Here is a 16274-nt window from a genome sequence, read left to right on the forward strand (position 1 = left end):
CATTACCCTTTCACGCATGCAGATGCATACATGTATGTCATAACTGTAAATTAAAGGATTTACATTGATTTAAATCTAAATTTCAAATTTATTTCAACCTCTGAATGTTTTGTTTTAACCAAATAAGAAAAAAATCACTATTCTTATTCTCAACCGTGATTGTATGGTTGTTCGATGCTTTGTGAAAATTATTCGACGCATGATGAAATAGCTACACTTAGAACTGCATTGGTTTTATTTTCTTCTTTGTTTAATTCAATTTTGCTAATTTCCTTTCATAAAATAGGTTATGGGAAGACAATATTCATATTTTTCAAACTAGTTATTTTTTTTAAATAAAAGTCCAATGATGTCCCCTATATGCGGTCTAAATTTTTACTATAGAGGTTTTCTGTACAAATAATATTCACAACTTTTGTAATGGGGGGGGTCAAAATGCTAGGCATACGAATCCACCTAGATCAAGATAAAAGAGAACCAGCACGCGGACCACTAGTTTATCTAGCTTTCGGAATATCTTGCAATTTTGCCATACTGTTGGAGAACAGTCAAGAGATATTTCGAAAAACCAAAACAATGGCCGAGTTGCTCCTTCTCGCTGGTATCGGAGTTTTGTTTTTATGTCTGATATTCACTCTTCTGGCACTGCTGCTCTTATCTGGTCTATTCGAAACGATTGAAGTGAAGACGGGAAAGCCCCCACTAGGTGAAGTTGTCATCGCCTACAAGTTCTGTCGTGGGCCCTACAAGGAATGTGGCCCCGTATTCACGGAGGTGTGTGGCCTGACCCCACAGGGCCAGAAGACCGTGGGTATCTACTATGACGACCCCGAAGTGGTGAGATTCCTATTCTGTTTGTTACCACGACAGACACCTATGTTAAAAACACCTTTGAGCTGCATGCGAGTCATGTTCGTTTGTATGACGTCATTCTCATATCATGATAAATAATTCATGGACAAGATAGGACAAAAAAACAATAACAGTAAATCTGATCAATTGCAACAACTGTGATAAGTTTAATTATCTTAATTCACTATTTACCTTTTTTATCAGCCATGGGTGCCTGATGCAGATACCTTTTCCATCTATAATAAATTATATAAATACAAGTAAATAGTAATATAATCAATTGTTTTTCTAAATTCATTAAAGCATTTGTAACAGACATCTTAATTGGAATGAACTTCTCACAAATATTTGAGTAATATTACAGCTAGTGAAGTCCGACAGTCAATTTACTAATACTAACTGAAAATGACAATACCATACTACGATAAGATGCATTACATAAAGTTTCCAGTTGTAATTAAAAAAAAAAATGGAACTTTCTGTACATCATGTTTAGTACTCAGACATGCAGTTAGATGACTGCTTGAACTTTTTATGCAGAATATTTCTTGTTTATCATGTTTATGTTTGTATACTTCTATTAAATCAAATTAATAAAAAATATTATTTGCAAAAAAAATTGATGGATGTTACAGCAAGCATATGCAAGGCTTTATAAAACCACAGGATATAAAAAGAAATAACTTTGTTTGGAATCATTGTTTAAATATATCATATACACTGCACATTTAGAAAAAATGTTTGATTGTTTTCAAGACAAGTTAAAATTTATGGGTTATGTGATATTCAAATTATTATCTATCAGATGTGTTTGATATAGTTTTATGTTATTTCAAATTATTATGTAGGTGGAGTCACATAAGTTGCGGTATGTTGTGGGTGCCATTCTTTCAGAGGACGGTTCAGAAATTGACGAACTTGTTCAACATAAACTCGTGCAATGTGGGTATAAAGTTGCCAAGCTACCTTCGGTGACCTATGCCGTGAACACAACTTTCCCGTACAGGAGCGCACTGTCCATTCTTATAGCCGTCTGGAGAGTATATCCCAGAATGCACAACTATGTAAAGGTTAGATAACCACTATAAAATTGTTGTTTTGTTTTTTTTAGAATAAATTCGCTGTAAAGTAAATTGTCAAAAACTATAGTACCCGGTATTGCCGAGGCAAAAAATTACCCACTGTGACAGGGGATGGGTAATCGCCTCATGGTTTTTAAATGATATGGAAAGATTTTTGAAATCTTTGTAAATCATAGGGCGAGTACATCAAATATGATTACATGTATATTTATGAATTCAATGTAAAAGAAAATTAAAAGACATGCTTAGATATGAAATTTAAAAGGATTTTCATGAACCTAACAGAGTACTAAACATAATCATTCAAAGTACATGTGTCCATATTTCATACTAGTGGTAATGTTTAGGGCAGATATACGTATTTTTCTTAAATGTGCTTTGAAATTTTGTAGGAGCATAAACTGTGTGCCCACCCTTACATGGAGGTGTACGATGGGGGTTCCATTTACTTCATGGCGCCCCTGGCCCGCCAGAATGAGTTCTACGTCCCCGAGGTCCAGGAGGAGGAGGAGAGGGCCGACGAAGGAGATGATGAGGACGACGACAGCTCCGTTGATGATAGTGTGTCAGGTAAAGTAAAAGGTCACTCATTACTGTAGATTCCTAATAAAACGCGAGGAATTAATATCCGCGTAAAATCGCAAGAAGAACATCTAGCAGATTTTAAAATATTTCTTTTGTTTTTTCCTACACGTCAACTAAATGAAACTTTAAAATAAAAATTTGGCATTTGCAATTTCATATTCCCCTGATTTGATGCAAAACAGTTGAATCGCGCAATTAAGAACTCGCTTAAAATAAGGAATCTACATTAGAGTGATAGGGTTTTGTTTCAAATGTTATAGACTTGCTCTAGTCTCTTTATTAATTGTTTTTAACTTTGTTTGTTTTTTTTATTTTTCATACAAAGAACTATAATTTGATATGATAAGGGCCTAAAATGGCCCCATGAAATGAAGATAATTTTAATTTAATATTTAATCATGCAAATAAGTTTTCTTTTTATATAATTAAGGTCTTCCGTTTCCAACGGAAGACCTTATTGTTATTGCTTTGTTTCTTTTTCCCTTTTATTATTTTTTTTTTTTCTTACGCTTTTTTGTACAAGCGATTTCTTGAAAACGACTTGACCGATTTTCGTGAAAATTTCAGATCTTGTAGATATTGATAAAAACCTTATATATAATTTTTTATTTTAATGACGTCATTTCTGTTCGGGAGATATCGACGTTTTAGTGATTTTTAGAGGGTCATTTTGTCCGGCTATCTCCTCCTAAACGAAAAAAGATATTGAATTTAAATTTTCAGGGATTGTAGACAAAAGATTGTAGATGTGTTTAAAGGCATTTATGGTTGTCTGGCTTCAAAGGCGTCGAAGCTCGCCTGGACCCGAAAATTGAGTTTGAAAAAACAACGTAATTTTTAAGTGTTTTCGTTCTTTATCTCCTTTCCTGAAAATATTTTACCATAACATGTAGAGCAAATAAAATTAATATTTACAAGAGCTTTCATTTGATAACAAGAAAAAGGGGCTGGTCCCTCAAAATAAGGGCCAAAAGGGCTCTAAAGTCTTTTTTCCATAGCACTTTACTGAGAAATATTTTGTAATAGGTTTAAGAAGCAAAAATGTTCATCTTTCACTAATAAAACTATACATTATAAAATTTTTATTATGCGTTACGTAATTAGGGGTTTTAAGGGGCCAGAAGTCCAAAACTTCGATCGAATTTATCTCAAAAAGGACAAATATTTTGAAAAGCAATATAGAGTAAAATATGCTTAGAATGATGTTTTAAACAATATTCAATCATAAAATTTTCATTATCTAGCCCCAATAAGGAAATTAGGGGTCGGCCCCTAAAATGTCATATCCCAGATAGCCCTAAAACGGCAAAGAATTTTTAAACACTTGATAAACAAAATATGTTTGATATCAAAAGAACTTTCGTATGATGCCAAGAAAAAGGGGCTGGGCCTTCAATTTAGGGGCCAAAAGGGCTCTAAAGTCTTTCTTCTATAGCACTTTACTGAGAAATATTTTGTAATAAGTTTAAGAAGCAAACATGTTCATCTTTCACTAATAAAACTATACATTATAAAATTTTTATTATGCGTTACGTAATTAGGGGTTTCAAGGGGCCAGAAGTCCTAAACTTCGATGGAATATATCTCAAAAAGGACAAATATTTTGAAAAGCAATATAGAATAAAAGATGCTTAGAATAATGTTTTAAACAATATTCAATCATAAAAGATTTGTTATCTGGCCCCAATAAGGAGATTAGGGGTCGGCCCCTAAAACGTCATATCCCAGATAGCTCAAAAACGGCAAAGAATTTCTAAACACTTGTTGAACAAAATATGTTTAATATCAAAAGAACTTTCGTATGATGCCAAGAAAAGGGGGCTGGCCCTTCAATTTAGGGACCAAAAGGGCTCTAAAGTCTTTCTTCCATAGCACTTTACTGAAAATTATTTTGTAATATGTTTAGGAAGCAATAATGTTCATCTCACATTTATTTAACAATATATTATAATTATTTTATCATGTGTTCCGTATTAAGGGGTTTTTAATGGGTTTTAAGGGGCCATAGGTACAAAACGTCGATGACATACCTCAAACAGAACAAATATTTTAAAAAGTATGAAAATCAATATAGAATAAAATGCTAAGAATGATGTTCCTAACAAAATTCAGCCATAATTTTTTTTTTTTGTTGCCCCGATAAGGAGATAAAGGGTCAAATGTCAAAGTCAAGGTCATATAACCTTCAAAAAATCGCACGGAAGACCTCCTCGTTGCTCGCAACGAGATCGTGTCTAGTTTTCATTCTGATCCAAATGCCCTCAATTTTCAAACCTACCGGTATGTGAAAAACAGTAAACATGCAAAAAGCAATTCAATTTAGTCTTTGATCTTGAACATGGAAAGTATGATGTAGGGATGAACATGTACCTTCAAGAGCTTCAGTGGTAGAAAAAAACATATTGCTGGGGTTTATTTTTATCAAGGTTGATATCCTTAATTTAAATTGTGTGAAGGCAGTTCAAGGCAACTTGCATAAACAGTCAATGTTCAAGAAAGTATGGATTATTTAATGTTGAGTTTACTGACATTTTGATCCCACTGAAGTTTTTTCATAAATGGTGCCCTGAATAATCTGAATTAAAAATAAACCTTTGTTATGTTAAGGAGAACGACTAAGGTAAAGACGAAAGAGTTCATATATTGTGACATGAGGTTCTTAGCCTGGTTGGCAAATTTGAGTTTCCTCCCTTATTGCAGTACATGAATATAGTTAATACACATTCAGATTTCTCAAAGCTTTGTAGGAATACCCAAAACAGTGCATATTCTTTTCACTGAGCAAATTTGAAATCCATTTGACCATTTCTTTGGTTCAGTTGATTAATTTTCTTTAAGAGTGCACCAACAATTACTTGTTATGTAGTTTAGGCAGCTTTTACATGTATATATAAACTCTTTAGTCTTATATGAAATATAACCTACCGGTAGTTTAAATTAATTTCTTTTCAAACTTCATGACCTCTTTTTCACATAAAAACTTAAGCATAAAAAGTTATATGAAGATGACTTTTCTACTCTAAACAGCTACGTATTATATGAATCTTGACACTGATGATAAATTAATAATAGTAAAACATGCTTCTATTTTATCCCACACAGCATCCAGGGAGACCAGTTACAGCCGCAGTGTTATGGATGGAGACATGCCGATTTCTGACAGTGAAAGTGAGGCTGAGGAGGAAGGGGAGACAACTTGCACTGTCCCAGAGATTGAATGTCCCAGTGAAGAGCTCTTGAAGGGGGAGTTAACTCCACGTGAACTTTTAGAGGACAAAGATCGAGATCAGAGTACCCCAGACACTTGTGAGCCTCCCGTGTTCCAGGACTCTGGGTTCAGCTCTGAACTGACCCCTACCCCACAGATGAGTCCCCTGAAGGCCGAGGAGGGGGGCAAGGCTTCCGATGGAAATGACTCTGGCTCTTCTTTTGAGGAAATCTCAATGGAGAACATTCCCAAGACGATATCCTAATGAAGAATCGAGTGATCAAAAAATTAAATCCTGATGATTTAGTTGTAGCAAGTTTATTTATTTGCATAGTCAGGAATGATGTTATTGGTTAATGAGGTATTCAAAGTTTACAATTATGTTCTGATACACAATTGTATTCAACAGTACGTATTAAATTATTTTTCTATGATTTATGGTTATTATGATTATTATTATATGTATATTTATGGCACATGTACTTGTATGTCTACTTATCTATTGTGAAAAACTTTATGTGATTATTTTGATGGAACAGTTATTGTAGAGCAATATGAATATGAGAAAGATTTTACATGTTTTTGGGTCTGCCTTAAATTTACATGTGCTAAGGATTTCTTAGTTATTACAGACTACAAACATGTATTAAATATGAGGGTTTTTTTTATTTCCATATCAAAGTGCTAATTGCAAGGCAATATACACAATATTGATTTTTAACAGCAATTAAAATGCTTTGAATTATTTTTGTCATTTCAGTAGCTTTAAATTGTTGTTCTGAAACATATTATACTTATGATAGACAAGAAAATTACCATTCCAATTTTTGAAGCCTTTAGTGTTTTCCCCTTTCATTTTTCTCTATTTCATATGCATGTACACAGATTTCAAACATGTTGAAGGGGGAAAACCTAAGTGGAATAGTTTTTATTTACAACTGTAAGTTTCAGGTTCATTTGTGTCAGGTTTGTGATTATTGGGGTTTTTATTTCCTACTATAAATAAAATATCTGATCTGCCATATGTTATGAAAAAACCTGTTGTGTATCATTACAAGTATTAAGTTCCCCTCCCCCCCCCCCAAAAAAAAAGTGGCTTTAATATTGGATTCATTACTGAACAAATACTCTTTCATGAGGAAAAGATTTCAGACCAGATTTTTTTGTGTATTCACTTTTCAGAACCTTAATCTGTGGGGAGATTATAAAGTAGTGTATCTGTAACTTTCTTTGACTTCTTAATCCTGATAATCCTTTATCCCTTCTGAAACATACAATGTGTCTGTGGTAATCCAAAAAGGCATTATCCTTAAATTGCCTAATATATTTCAAATCTCTGACAAGAAGGTTGATACAGATAAGGACCTGTAATGAATAATTAATGGAATGATTAAACCATGGTTAATGTAAAATAATGTAAAAAAAAAAAAAAAAAAACTCACAGTAGGTTAATTTTTTTTTTTTGAACTTTTCAATTTTGTATTTTTTTACATTGAGAGACCATGTTTGCAAATACACATGTATTGATATTCAGTAACAGAATAAATGGGAATCAAAATGCTCTTTTTAGGAATTCAGAAAAACATTTTCACATTTATCAGGATTTTTTTGTTTGGTGATGGGGGCAATTTTGCTAGAATTTTTGCTAGAATTTTTTTTTCAAGATTGTGAACTTGCATTTAGATGGATATTTTGTCTCAGTTCTATTTACAGATACAAAGATTTAGTCAAAATGTTTTTTTTTTCTAAGACTTTTTTTTCTCACAAACCAAGTGCTTCATTACACTATTTATATAATGTTTACAAACAAAGTTTTGCATTTGATTAGGGCAATTTTTCACATATAGTTATCATTTTTTCATTTATAGATCTTTATTAAAGAATTGTTATATGTGTTGAATACCCTAGACCAGGGAGACGCCGGATGTAAGATATTGTACACAGTTATTGTGTGTTTTATTTTGTTGTGAAACTACATAATGAATACCAGAGTCACATTGCTAATTCAAAGGAGCTAGCTTTACCTGTGTTGAAAACTGATTGTATTGTATGTATAAACTGTTGAACAAATCTTTATCATTTTGAATACATGCAGTAATAATTGTCTGAAATTAAAATATGCATGTAACAACATGATATTTACTGATTTATTCAGAGAGAGAGAGAGAGAAGAGAGAGAGAGAGAGATTTTGATTACTTTTTTGGCACTGCCTCAGATGCACTGCTCAATGCAATCAAGATACAAACCTTTTTTTTAAAGCAAATGAATTGCATAAAAGATACGATAAGAATTAAACTCCATTCACATTTTTTATTGACTTTAATTGATAAGTAACTATTGGAAACAATCGGGTTCGATTCTATACACAAAGTTTAAAATGATCATGAGCCGGTGATGAAATTGAACTCGCGACTGGGCAAGATTAACATCGGTTCTGTCATGTTTGCATTTAAAGGGTATTTAAAAATTTTCCGTTTTAAATTTGTTTATATTCCTAATTAGCGGTTTATTATGCGTTAAAGAGCCACCTGTTTGTTTTGACACGTTCTATAACGATAGGAATCGACGGAGATTGTAGATTTCATCAAACATCGGGTTCCACGCGAGGAAGTGAAACACACATCAAAAATTCTATTACAAGGTTAGTTGCAAAATTGCTTCTAGTGAATATTATATTGCATGAACATTTTGAAGAATGTTGCAACAATTTCCTTTGCATTATTTCAAAGATGATTTCATAATGATTGTGTTAAGGTTTTGCATTATGTAGGTGCTTTTGGGGGGGGGGTTGCTCTTTTTTTGGGGGGGGGGGGTAAATTTTAGAGTGATAAGTTCAGTGCCTTGTAATTTCAAAGAACATCAATAAATCTTACGTGCATGTTCAATGACATTCAGTCTGCATGGGGCTTCGTGCACACTAGGAGATATTGCATTGCCTGTATGCTTTTTACGATATCCGTGTCAGAATTCTTTTCAATCTACCAGTTTAAATGCTTGAAGAAATGTAATATTTAATTTTCGAAAACCAGTCTTTCTAAATCTTTACTTCACCGTATGTTTGAAGTACTATAACAATTTCATTCAGTGGCAATTTGTTTTATGCTTTGCAACTTTATGTAGAGCAGAATTTGCGATTTGCGTATCTCGATATCATTTTAATCGAAACATTTGAACCGTTTTCTAAATTAAGTTCTAAAAACTTAATTGCAGACGTTGTACATTTCTGTAATTATATAGACCATGACGACACAGTCAATTAGAAGAGACTGTTAATTTTGAGCATGATCATTTGCCATTTTTATTGCAATAATAAAAATACCTCAAGACATGATCGAGTTTGTTGAATAATTTTTTTGGCGTTCAATTTGCAAAACTGCATAATTTATATATACGGACCCAAATAAAACAAAGCTCCCAGCCATCCAATCTTGGATAAATTTATTGCATCTTTGTTTACATTGCAATATCGAGAGAGAGGTTTTGGAGTAGCGACTGTCCTCTTGCTAGCTGCAGGACTGTAGCTCCCGGTCTGAAAAAATTCGGATGGACGACCTGGGAGCTACAGTGCCTCCCATAGTAAAAATCTGCAATTTACGGCGCACAAAAAATGCGCTAGTTTTGGACTTATTAACCTTATTTTCACACAAATTCTGTAAAAATAATTAGTACCATTAAATTCTTCAGCAAATTTACTACTGACATTGTCACTTAACTTGTCTCAGATTTTCTGTTAACATGATAACCGACCTCGGAAAATGAAGTATGTTAATTTACGTCGAGATCGAGAGTCGCCATTTTTAAATGTAAACAAACTAGCACCACTTCAATTTACAAGGCTGGTGATGGTTTTTAAAAGACTATCAGAAGTAAGTGAAGTGACGATATCTGTAGTAAAATGTCCGAGGAATTTTTTGGGATCAAATATTTGTACAGAATGTGTTCGTAAATGAGATTAATATGTCCAAAACTAGCGCATTTTTTTGTGCGCCGTAAATTGCAGATTTTTACTATGGGAGGCACTGTAGCTCCCAGGTCGTCCATCCGAATTTTTTCAGACCGGGAGCTACAGTCCTGCAGCTATCCTCTTGCATAATTTATAATCTTTTCTAGCTTATTATCAAGGAAGTAGAAGTAGAGTTATCAATATCGGAATAACTCATCACTAAGAAGGCATACTTTAGGTAAAGATTGAATCGGCCTAACCTAGAAATACTTTGTGCAATATTTGGAAGCCCTGTGGAATTTTTTTTTTAATTAATTCACATGCATTACATTTCTATCCTTTGAAATAGAAAAATAGAAAGTAGGCCGAATTTTAGATGTAAATGTACGTTTTCAACATTTTTACAATTTATTTTTTTTTAAGTCCTAAGGGTTAAAATATATGATGAAAATGTTAATGGTGTAGAAACTTATTTTACATACAGAGAGAGAGAGAGAGAGAGAGAGAGAGAGAGAGAGAGAGAGAGAGAGAGAGAGAGAGAGAGAGAGAGAGAGAGAGAGAGAGAGCGAGAGAGAGAGAGAGAGAGAGAGAGAAGTATATGTTTGTTTTAAATATCATTTTAACTTAATTTTGAAATTTTAACCGACTTCTTTATAACTATTTGGATCAAAAATAATAGTTTTAAAAGCATGCACGTCAAGGCCAAGTGTCTTTTTAACCCTTGGGTCTAAACCTTTGCAGAAATTTGCAGGAAATATTAATGCATGCATGCTTTGCATTTACAAACAATACTTATAAATTCATGGAAGAAACCACCCTTATATCCAATGACCTATAAATCTCAAAATCATTATGGCAGGTTTGATGGCAGAGAAAAAGTAGATTTAAGACACGAACAATATTACTTGGTATTGAAACAGATTTCAAAATATTTCAAGTTGTTTCAAAATTGTTTCCATCCTTGGAAACACCTATGTATGGGGTATATTGTGTCATTTTCATCCTTTAAAGCACTGGTGGGTTTCCAAAATGTTAATTTACCCCCGTGCATATACTAAAGAACCAAGCTCTTTCAAAAAAATGTCATTTCTATACGTGTGTATCGTTTTTCAAAAGCGTCAACTTGCAAAGTATAATTCGCAGCAGGGGTGTATAGGTGTTAAATTCTAGATCTTAATTTTTAAGAGTTTCTTCATGACGTTCCATCGCTAGAAACGCCCAATTTTATTCAATGAATTTGTTTGACGTAGATACAAGATGACCTTTTTTTTGGCATCAGTTAACTTTTCTTCATATTTTTAAAAATGGTTGAAACCAATTGCAGCGAAACGACCGCGGAATGATTATCTCGTCGTATATATTGAAAATGTAAACTAGCCAAGTGTATATACATGTTTTTGATATTCAAACAGGTGGTAGGTGCCCTTACATTGTATATCCAACATCATTATAATGTATGCCTAATCCTTTAAGTACATAAAACTTAGAGAATTACCGGTAGGTCTTTTCATAAAAGATGTTATCAGCCTCGTTTCCATTCATCACTGTCACGCTTACGTTTTCCAATTTCAACCAAATAACGAAGGTTGACCCACTATATAGATTGTCCGTATATAATAAAGAACCTTCTTGAGTAACTGGTATTTTTTCTTTATTGTCATATAAAACCTGATATTCTATTTTAAAACTATTTCAGATTTTTATCGAAGGGTATCTTCAGATCGGTACAAATGTTTTATTCTACATGACGCATGGCTATCTAATCTTATTAATTTTGGCGAACTGCTATAACCGCCATTGTTTTTGAGACCACTAGGCCGCGATTGCCGTCCCCCGCATGCGATTGTGTATCGTTATTGACATGTAAGATAAATTTTCAATCACCAATGTTTGTTTATAACTTAAAAATCTTCGCGACTGATCTCAAATATTTTCGCAATGTTCCTTATCTCTGAAATGACCACAACAGCATTTCTTTTTAAAAGTCTCTCGTTACGTTTACTCCAGGAAATTTAATTTCGGTCCGGGGAAAAAATTTGGGTGTATTGGTCTTGTTTTTATTTTGGATTAATTCGATAAGATGAATGAACTCGAATTATAAGATGAAAGCTATGGACATCAAAGTGTATGATATCGAACCGTTGGATACATATATCGGAAACGCGGAAATCCACTTGACACAGCGAAGGAAAATATTTCAACAATGCCTTGAACATTTGGGTATAATGTTCTGATTTAATTTGCAATTGATGTTAACAATGCAACCAACAATTTTAATTATTCATGGAGTTTTGGTGTCTTAATGTTAATCGTCTTAAATCGCAGAACCAACCTGCAAAAATTTGGTTTCAAATTTTCTCATCTCAGGCTCATTGTTCATTCAAGATCTATAGAACGTTCAGTTGGTCAAAAAAACTTAACATAATAGAAAGAAACTCACACATTTGTGCTGCAAGATATTTCCCGCTTATGAATCTATCGACGAAAGAATTGGTCAAAAAGGACTTATGGCGTTTTTCAACTTGGGATTTGGAATTATCACAATAGCAATTGTGCAAAAATATGGACCGTCTCTATGCCCTAGATCTATTATTCAATATCACAGAATAGGATGTAATTAAAAATTAATGTATGTAGTTTTTCTCTTTTCTTTAGGCAAAAACACGGATCGACCCATTGAAAAGACAGTTGTAACAATAGATTTAAAGTGCCAATACCTGCACTTTTTATTCCAAATAAAAAAAAAAAAACTCGAACGCACGACAGAGACATTTAAATATGACAACATAGACGTTCCACCCTCGCTTAAATAGAGGAAAAAATGGATGTAGACTCATTCCAGTGATTTAATCTCTATCAATAATATGTACCTTTATATATGAATGTGTGTGTCTGCGTTCAAGATTAATTTGCGAGACGGGGAATATTCCATATCACAACGATAGACTTGCAGGTCCATGCAAGCACACAAGATTCGATCCCGTCGAGAGAGAAAACTTAATTACACAGGTAATACAAATCGAATCGGGCAGGTAAAAGAAGAGGAGGGATTTCGTCGTTTTTTCTCATAGACGTACGGTAAGGACCGGTTTGTCCAACATAACTTAGCAGACCCCGGACTGTGTATTACGAGAGGGACAAAATATTGACGGAATTACGGGAATAATTAAATGGCCGTGGATTTAAATCTGAATGGAGCGAGTGTATGAAGAAATGGTCCTTCAAATCGATAGACAGCAGCGAAAGAAGGGATTGTTTTGTAGTTGTAAGGGCGTTCCAGTAGCGGGTGTCCAAGTTAATTGATCTATCGGCATTATAATTTGTGTTCTCAAAAAGGGATATACACACAATAAAAAAACAGGATAATTCGGTGTAGGGTTAACACGATTTAACTTCTATAGTTCTTTTGGAGAATCGCCAACCTATCGATCTATAAAACGCATGTCATTATAAACAGTACCTTGATAACCGTGAATTGGATTTTTTTTAAAATATACATTTGCTGACATCTGTCGTGCGTTTGGCATTGCGTGTACTCCGAGCACCAACTTCAAGAAGATTTCCAGGTTGGATAAGCTTTGAGGAGGGAGGAGACGTTCCGTAGGACATTATTTTCTCTCATTTCTCACCTGGCATTTATTTACCTGTGTGAAAACAAGAATATACGGTGTTGCTGTTGGAATTTCTATAAACGTGACGTGACGGGAGTCATTGAAGGTAAATGATGTAGAAAATTATATCAAACCCATTACAATTCATACCCAAGTGCAAAAAGGATCAAAAAAGAACAAAAATGGAAGAGGGAAAATCTTTCAAAAGTACATTACTATGGCAAGTGAGCTGCAATTCTCCAATTCACCCAGCTCCGGTTCGAACGATCGTCACGCGAGATCCGGAATATATATTACCTGAAGTAAGTGAAAACATTGAGGACAAAACCTTTTTCGCTTCCGAAACTCATCTTCCGGCACCCCGACATCTCAACTATCATTCCGACCCAGAGGAAAGTGACCATCTGGTCCCAGGTAGGATACTAAAGCTTGATCACTGCGACAGCCAAGTGACAGTGGAGCCTCACGTGATCCATGCGCGTGAGTACCGGATCGACAGCGGATACGACGACTCCAGTCATGTGTCCTCCGATGGGAGTCAGGAGATTGTGCCACACATGGACTACAGGTCGGATTCTCCGGACGACGAAGATCGGATGATCCGAGCGGAGCAGAACCTTGTGAGGCGATGTAGTAGACGAGTGGAACCTATTCACGTTGACGATCACTTGTCCCCGCGCACCGCATCGCACGTACACAAACAGTCGTCGTTCGACGAACACTTAAGTGATGCCCATCATGACCATGGTGACCATCATGGCTCTAAAGCAAAATTCACAAACGTTCAAGCACTCACCGCAATGGCGAGAAAACTATCTCGACCTATCCTCCGAAAAGACGATGACCCAGAAACGTCGTCGTTTGACGAGGCGTCGTGTGACATTTCCGAGTGGGCGAATGCGAGCGGATCCACTGATTCTCCGCGCAGTGACAATACATGTGAGTTCGATAGATATTCCGAAATCACGGTTGAAACACGGAAAGCGACCAAACCCACGGTGAAAGACCTTGACCTTTCTTACGAGAAAAATCGGTCAAGGTCAGTTACAACTAGGCAGGTTCTATCTCCAGCTGTCCCCGCCCTCTCACCTAATCGAGACAAATTCACGTTTTCCAGGAGCATAAGTACTGCCTCTAGTCACTCCTCTTCATCGGATCCTTTAACACCAACATCCGTTATCGATCCGTGTTTTCGATGTAACAAACAAGTCTATCAGTTGGACAAAGTTGGCCCTGTAAGGCGGGTGTTATACCATAAACAATGTTTCCGTTGCGCTGATTGCAGCACGTCGTTGAATTTGAAGAGTTTTTGTCAAAACGCAAACGATAAAAATGACAAGCAGATCTACTGCAAAAAACACCAACCGCAGCAGGAGAAATGTCACGTGGGAATTGAAGACCGGAACATCAACATTGCTCTGAACAACCCCAAACTGGATCGGATCAACACCAATATTCGCGGAACTGACGAAGATAAAGTAAAGGGGATGAATCAGAGGCCGATCTATGTAAGAGGAGCAAGTATACCAAAACTGGACATTGTGTGTGGGAACCAGTACGGATTTAGTTACACTGGTGGACATCCGGTCGAACACGACGCTGGTTCTCAGCACCCGAAACCAATGCTAATCACAGGTCCGAGAGAAATGAGCTTGGAGGAAGTTGAGCCAAAACGGATGTGGTCCAGGTCTGCCATTAATGCTCCCAGCCTCGATTTGAGTGCCCCGATTTCCGGTAGAAGCACTCACCATTTTTACTCCTATGGAAGTTCAGCATTTAACCATTTATGATATTTTGTCGGCAAATTTTTCTTGCTCATTTAACGTTGTTTACCCCATGCTACGCTTCACTTATAATGTGTTCTGTTATTAAAGAAATTATATGCGCAAGATGTACTTAACATGTATTTTATGGGACCAAAGAACGTGTTGATGAGATTTACAACCAATGTATTCAGAACGTATTTAATATATACATATTCATATCTATTTTTATAATACCTTGACATAGGTATACATGTATTTTTTATATTGCTTATAATTATAATAAGCCATTTAAGGTTATAATAATAATAGCATCTAAAGAATGTATGATATGGACACACTCCTGTATATACAATATATACTTAAAAACCCCATTTTTAACCATATTTTGGTCTGCTATGATGTGTGAGCTACAAATATTTATTATGGTTATTTTGTCTGAGCCTTTGCATGGGACACGTTTATTTTGCTCATTGCTAGTAACTCTTTGTCTCGAAATCAGATAACTTCCCAGGGCTGTTAAAGACATTCATTTTCTGTGTATACAACAGTACACATACTGCTTGCAATTGAATGTTTCGTAAAAGTCTATTGATTGCGCCATTTTGCAGAGTGAACTTATTTTACCTCAGCCTTTATCTTGTATTCCAATCTGTTTTGAGTGTCATGCAAAGTTGTGTTCATATTGCAGTTCAATGTGTGTACATGTATATTATATAGTTTTTGGAAACCAGTATATAAATGAACGTCTGAAGAGAAAGGCCAAAAATTATTTTTGCTATTTGCTAATTCTTTGCTTTGTATTAACCGTATGTTTTACGTTGATTTGAATGCTGTGATATTTGTCCCTGTAACAACAACCCAATCTTTATACACATGCCTCAAAATACAATAATTATAACAAAACTAATATATCGTCCACTTTTATTACCTCTGTATAAATATGGCTATATATTTTTGAATATACATTTATTTTGATTAAAGCAAATACATTGTTTGAGTATTTTTTTTTATTTTTAAAAAATCTTTAGGAAAAAGGAATTGACATACTTAGGGCAGTTTATTAGCGTAAGTACTTTGGTCAATTCATTTAGTCACTGATGATATACAATGCGTGCAATTCAATACGATTTTCGTCAACGTACTAGGGATACGGAGGGGGGGTCCATGCCATTCTAGGTAATCAATAGTATTTTCTTTTCAAAAAACTTCATTTACAGGGAACCTGG

At 34.8% G+C, this 16274-nt stretch overlaps 2 protein-coding genes across 3 annotated transcripts; both read left to right on the forward strand.

The window, feature by feature from the left end:
• Positions 1-541: 541 nt before the first annotated feature.
• Positions 542-7863, forward strand: LOC128160476 (testis-expressed protein 264 homolog). The gene is made up of 4 exons (XM_052823806.1): positions 542-837; positions 1701-1922; positions 2327-2504; positions 5622-7863. The coding sequence occupies exons 1-4, from the start codon at positions 577-579 to the stop codon at positions 5990-5992; spliced, it is 1032 nt and encodes a 343-aa protein (XP_052679766.1). The 5' UTR covers positions 542-576; the 3' UTR covers positions 5993-7863.
• Positions 7864-8153: 290 nt separating this feature from the next.
• Positions 8154-16042, forward strand: LOC128160204 (uncharacterized). Of its 2 annotated transcripts, none has more exons than XM_052823489.1 (2): positions 8154-8369; positions 12327-16042. In XM_052823489.1, exon 2 carries the CDS (start codon positions 13465-13467, stop codon positions 15070-15072), a length of 1608 nt encoding a protein of 535 aa, XP_052679449.1. In that variant the 5' UTR covers positions 8154-8369; positions 12327-13464; the 3' UTR covers positions 15073-16042. The 2 variants fall into 2 exon arrangements, with proteins under 2 accessions (XP_052679449.1, XP_052679450.1); XM_052823490.1 differs by lacking the exon at positions 8154-8369 and adding an exon at positions 11695-11891.
• The last annotated feature ends 232 nt before the right edge of the window (positions 16043-16274 follow it).

The sequence above is a fragment of the Crassostrea angulata genome, chromosome 8 (genome assembly GCF_025612915.1).
Source record: "Crassostrea angulata isolate pt1a10 chromosome 8, ASM2561291v2, whole genome shotgun sequence".
Classification (NCBI taxonomy): Eukaryota; Metazoa; Mollusca; class Bivalvia; order Ostreida; family Ostreidae; genus Magallana; species Magallana angulata.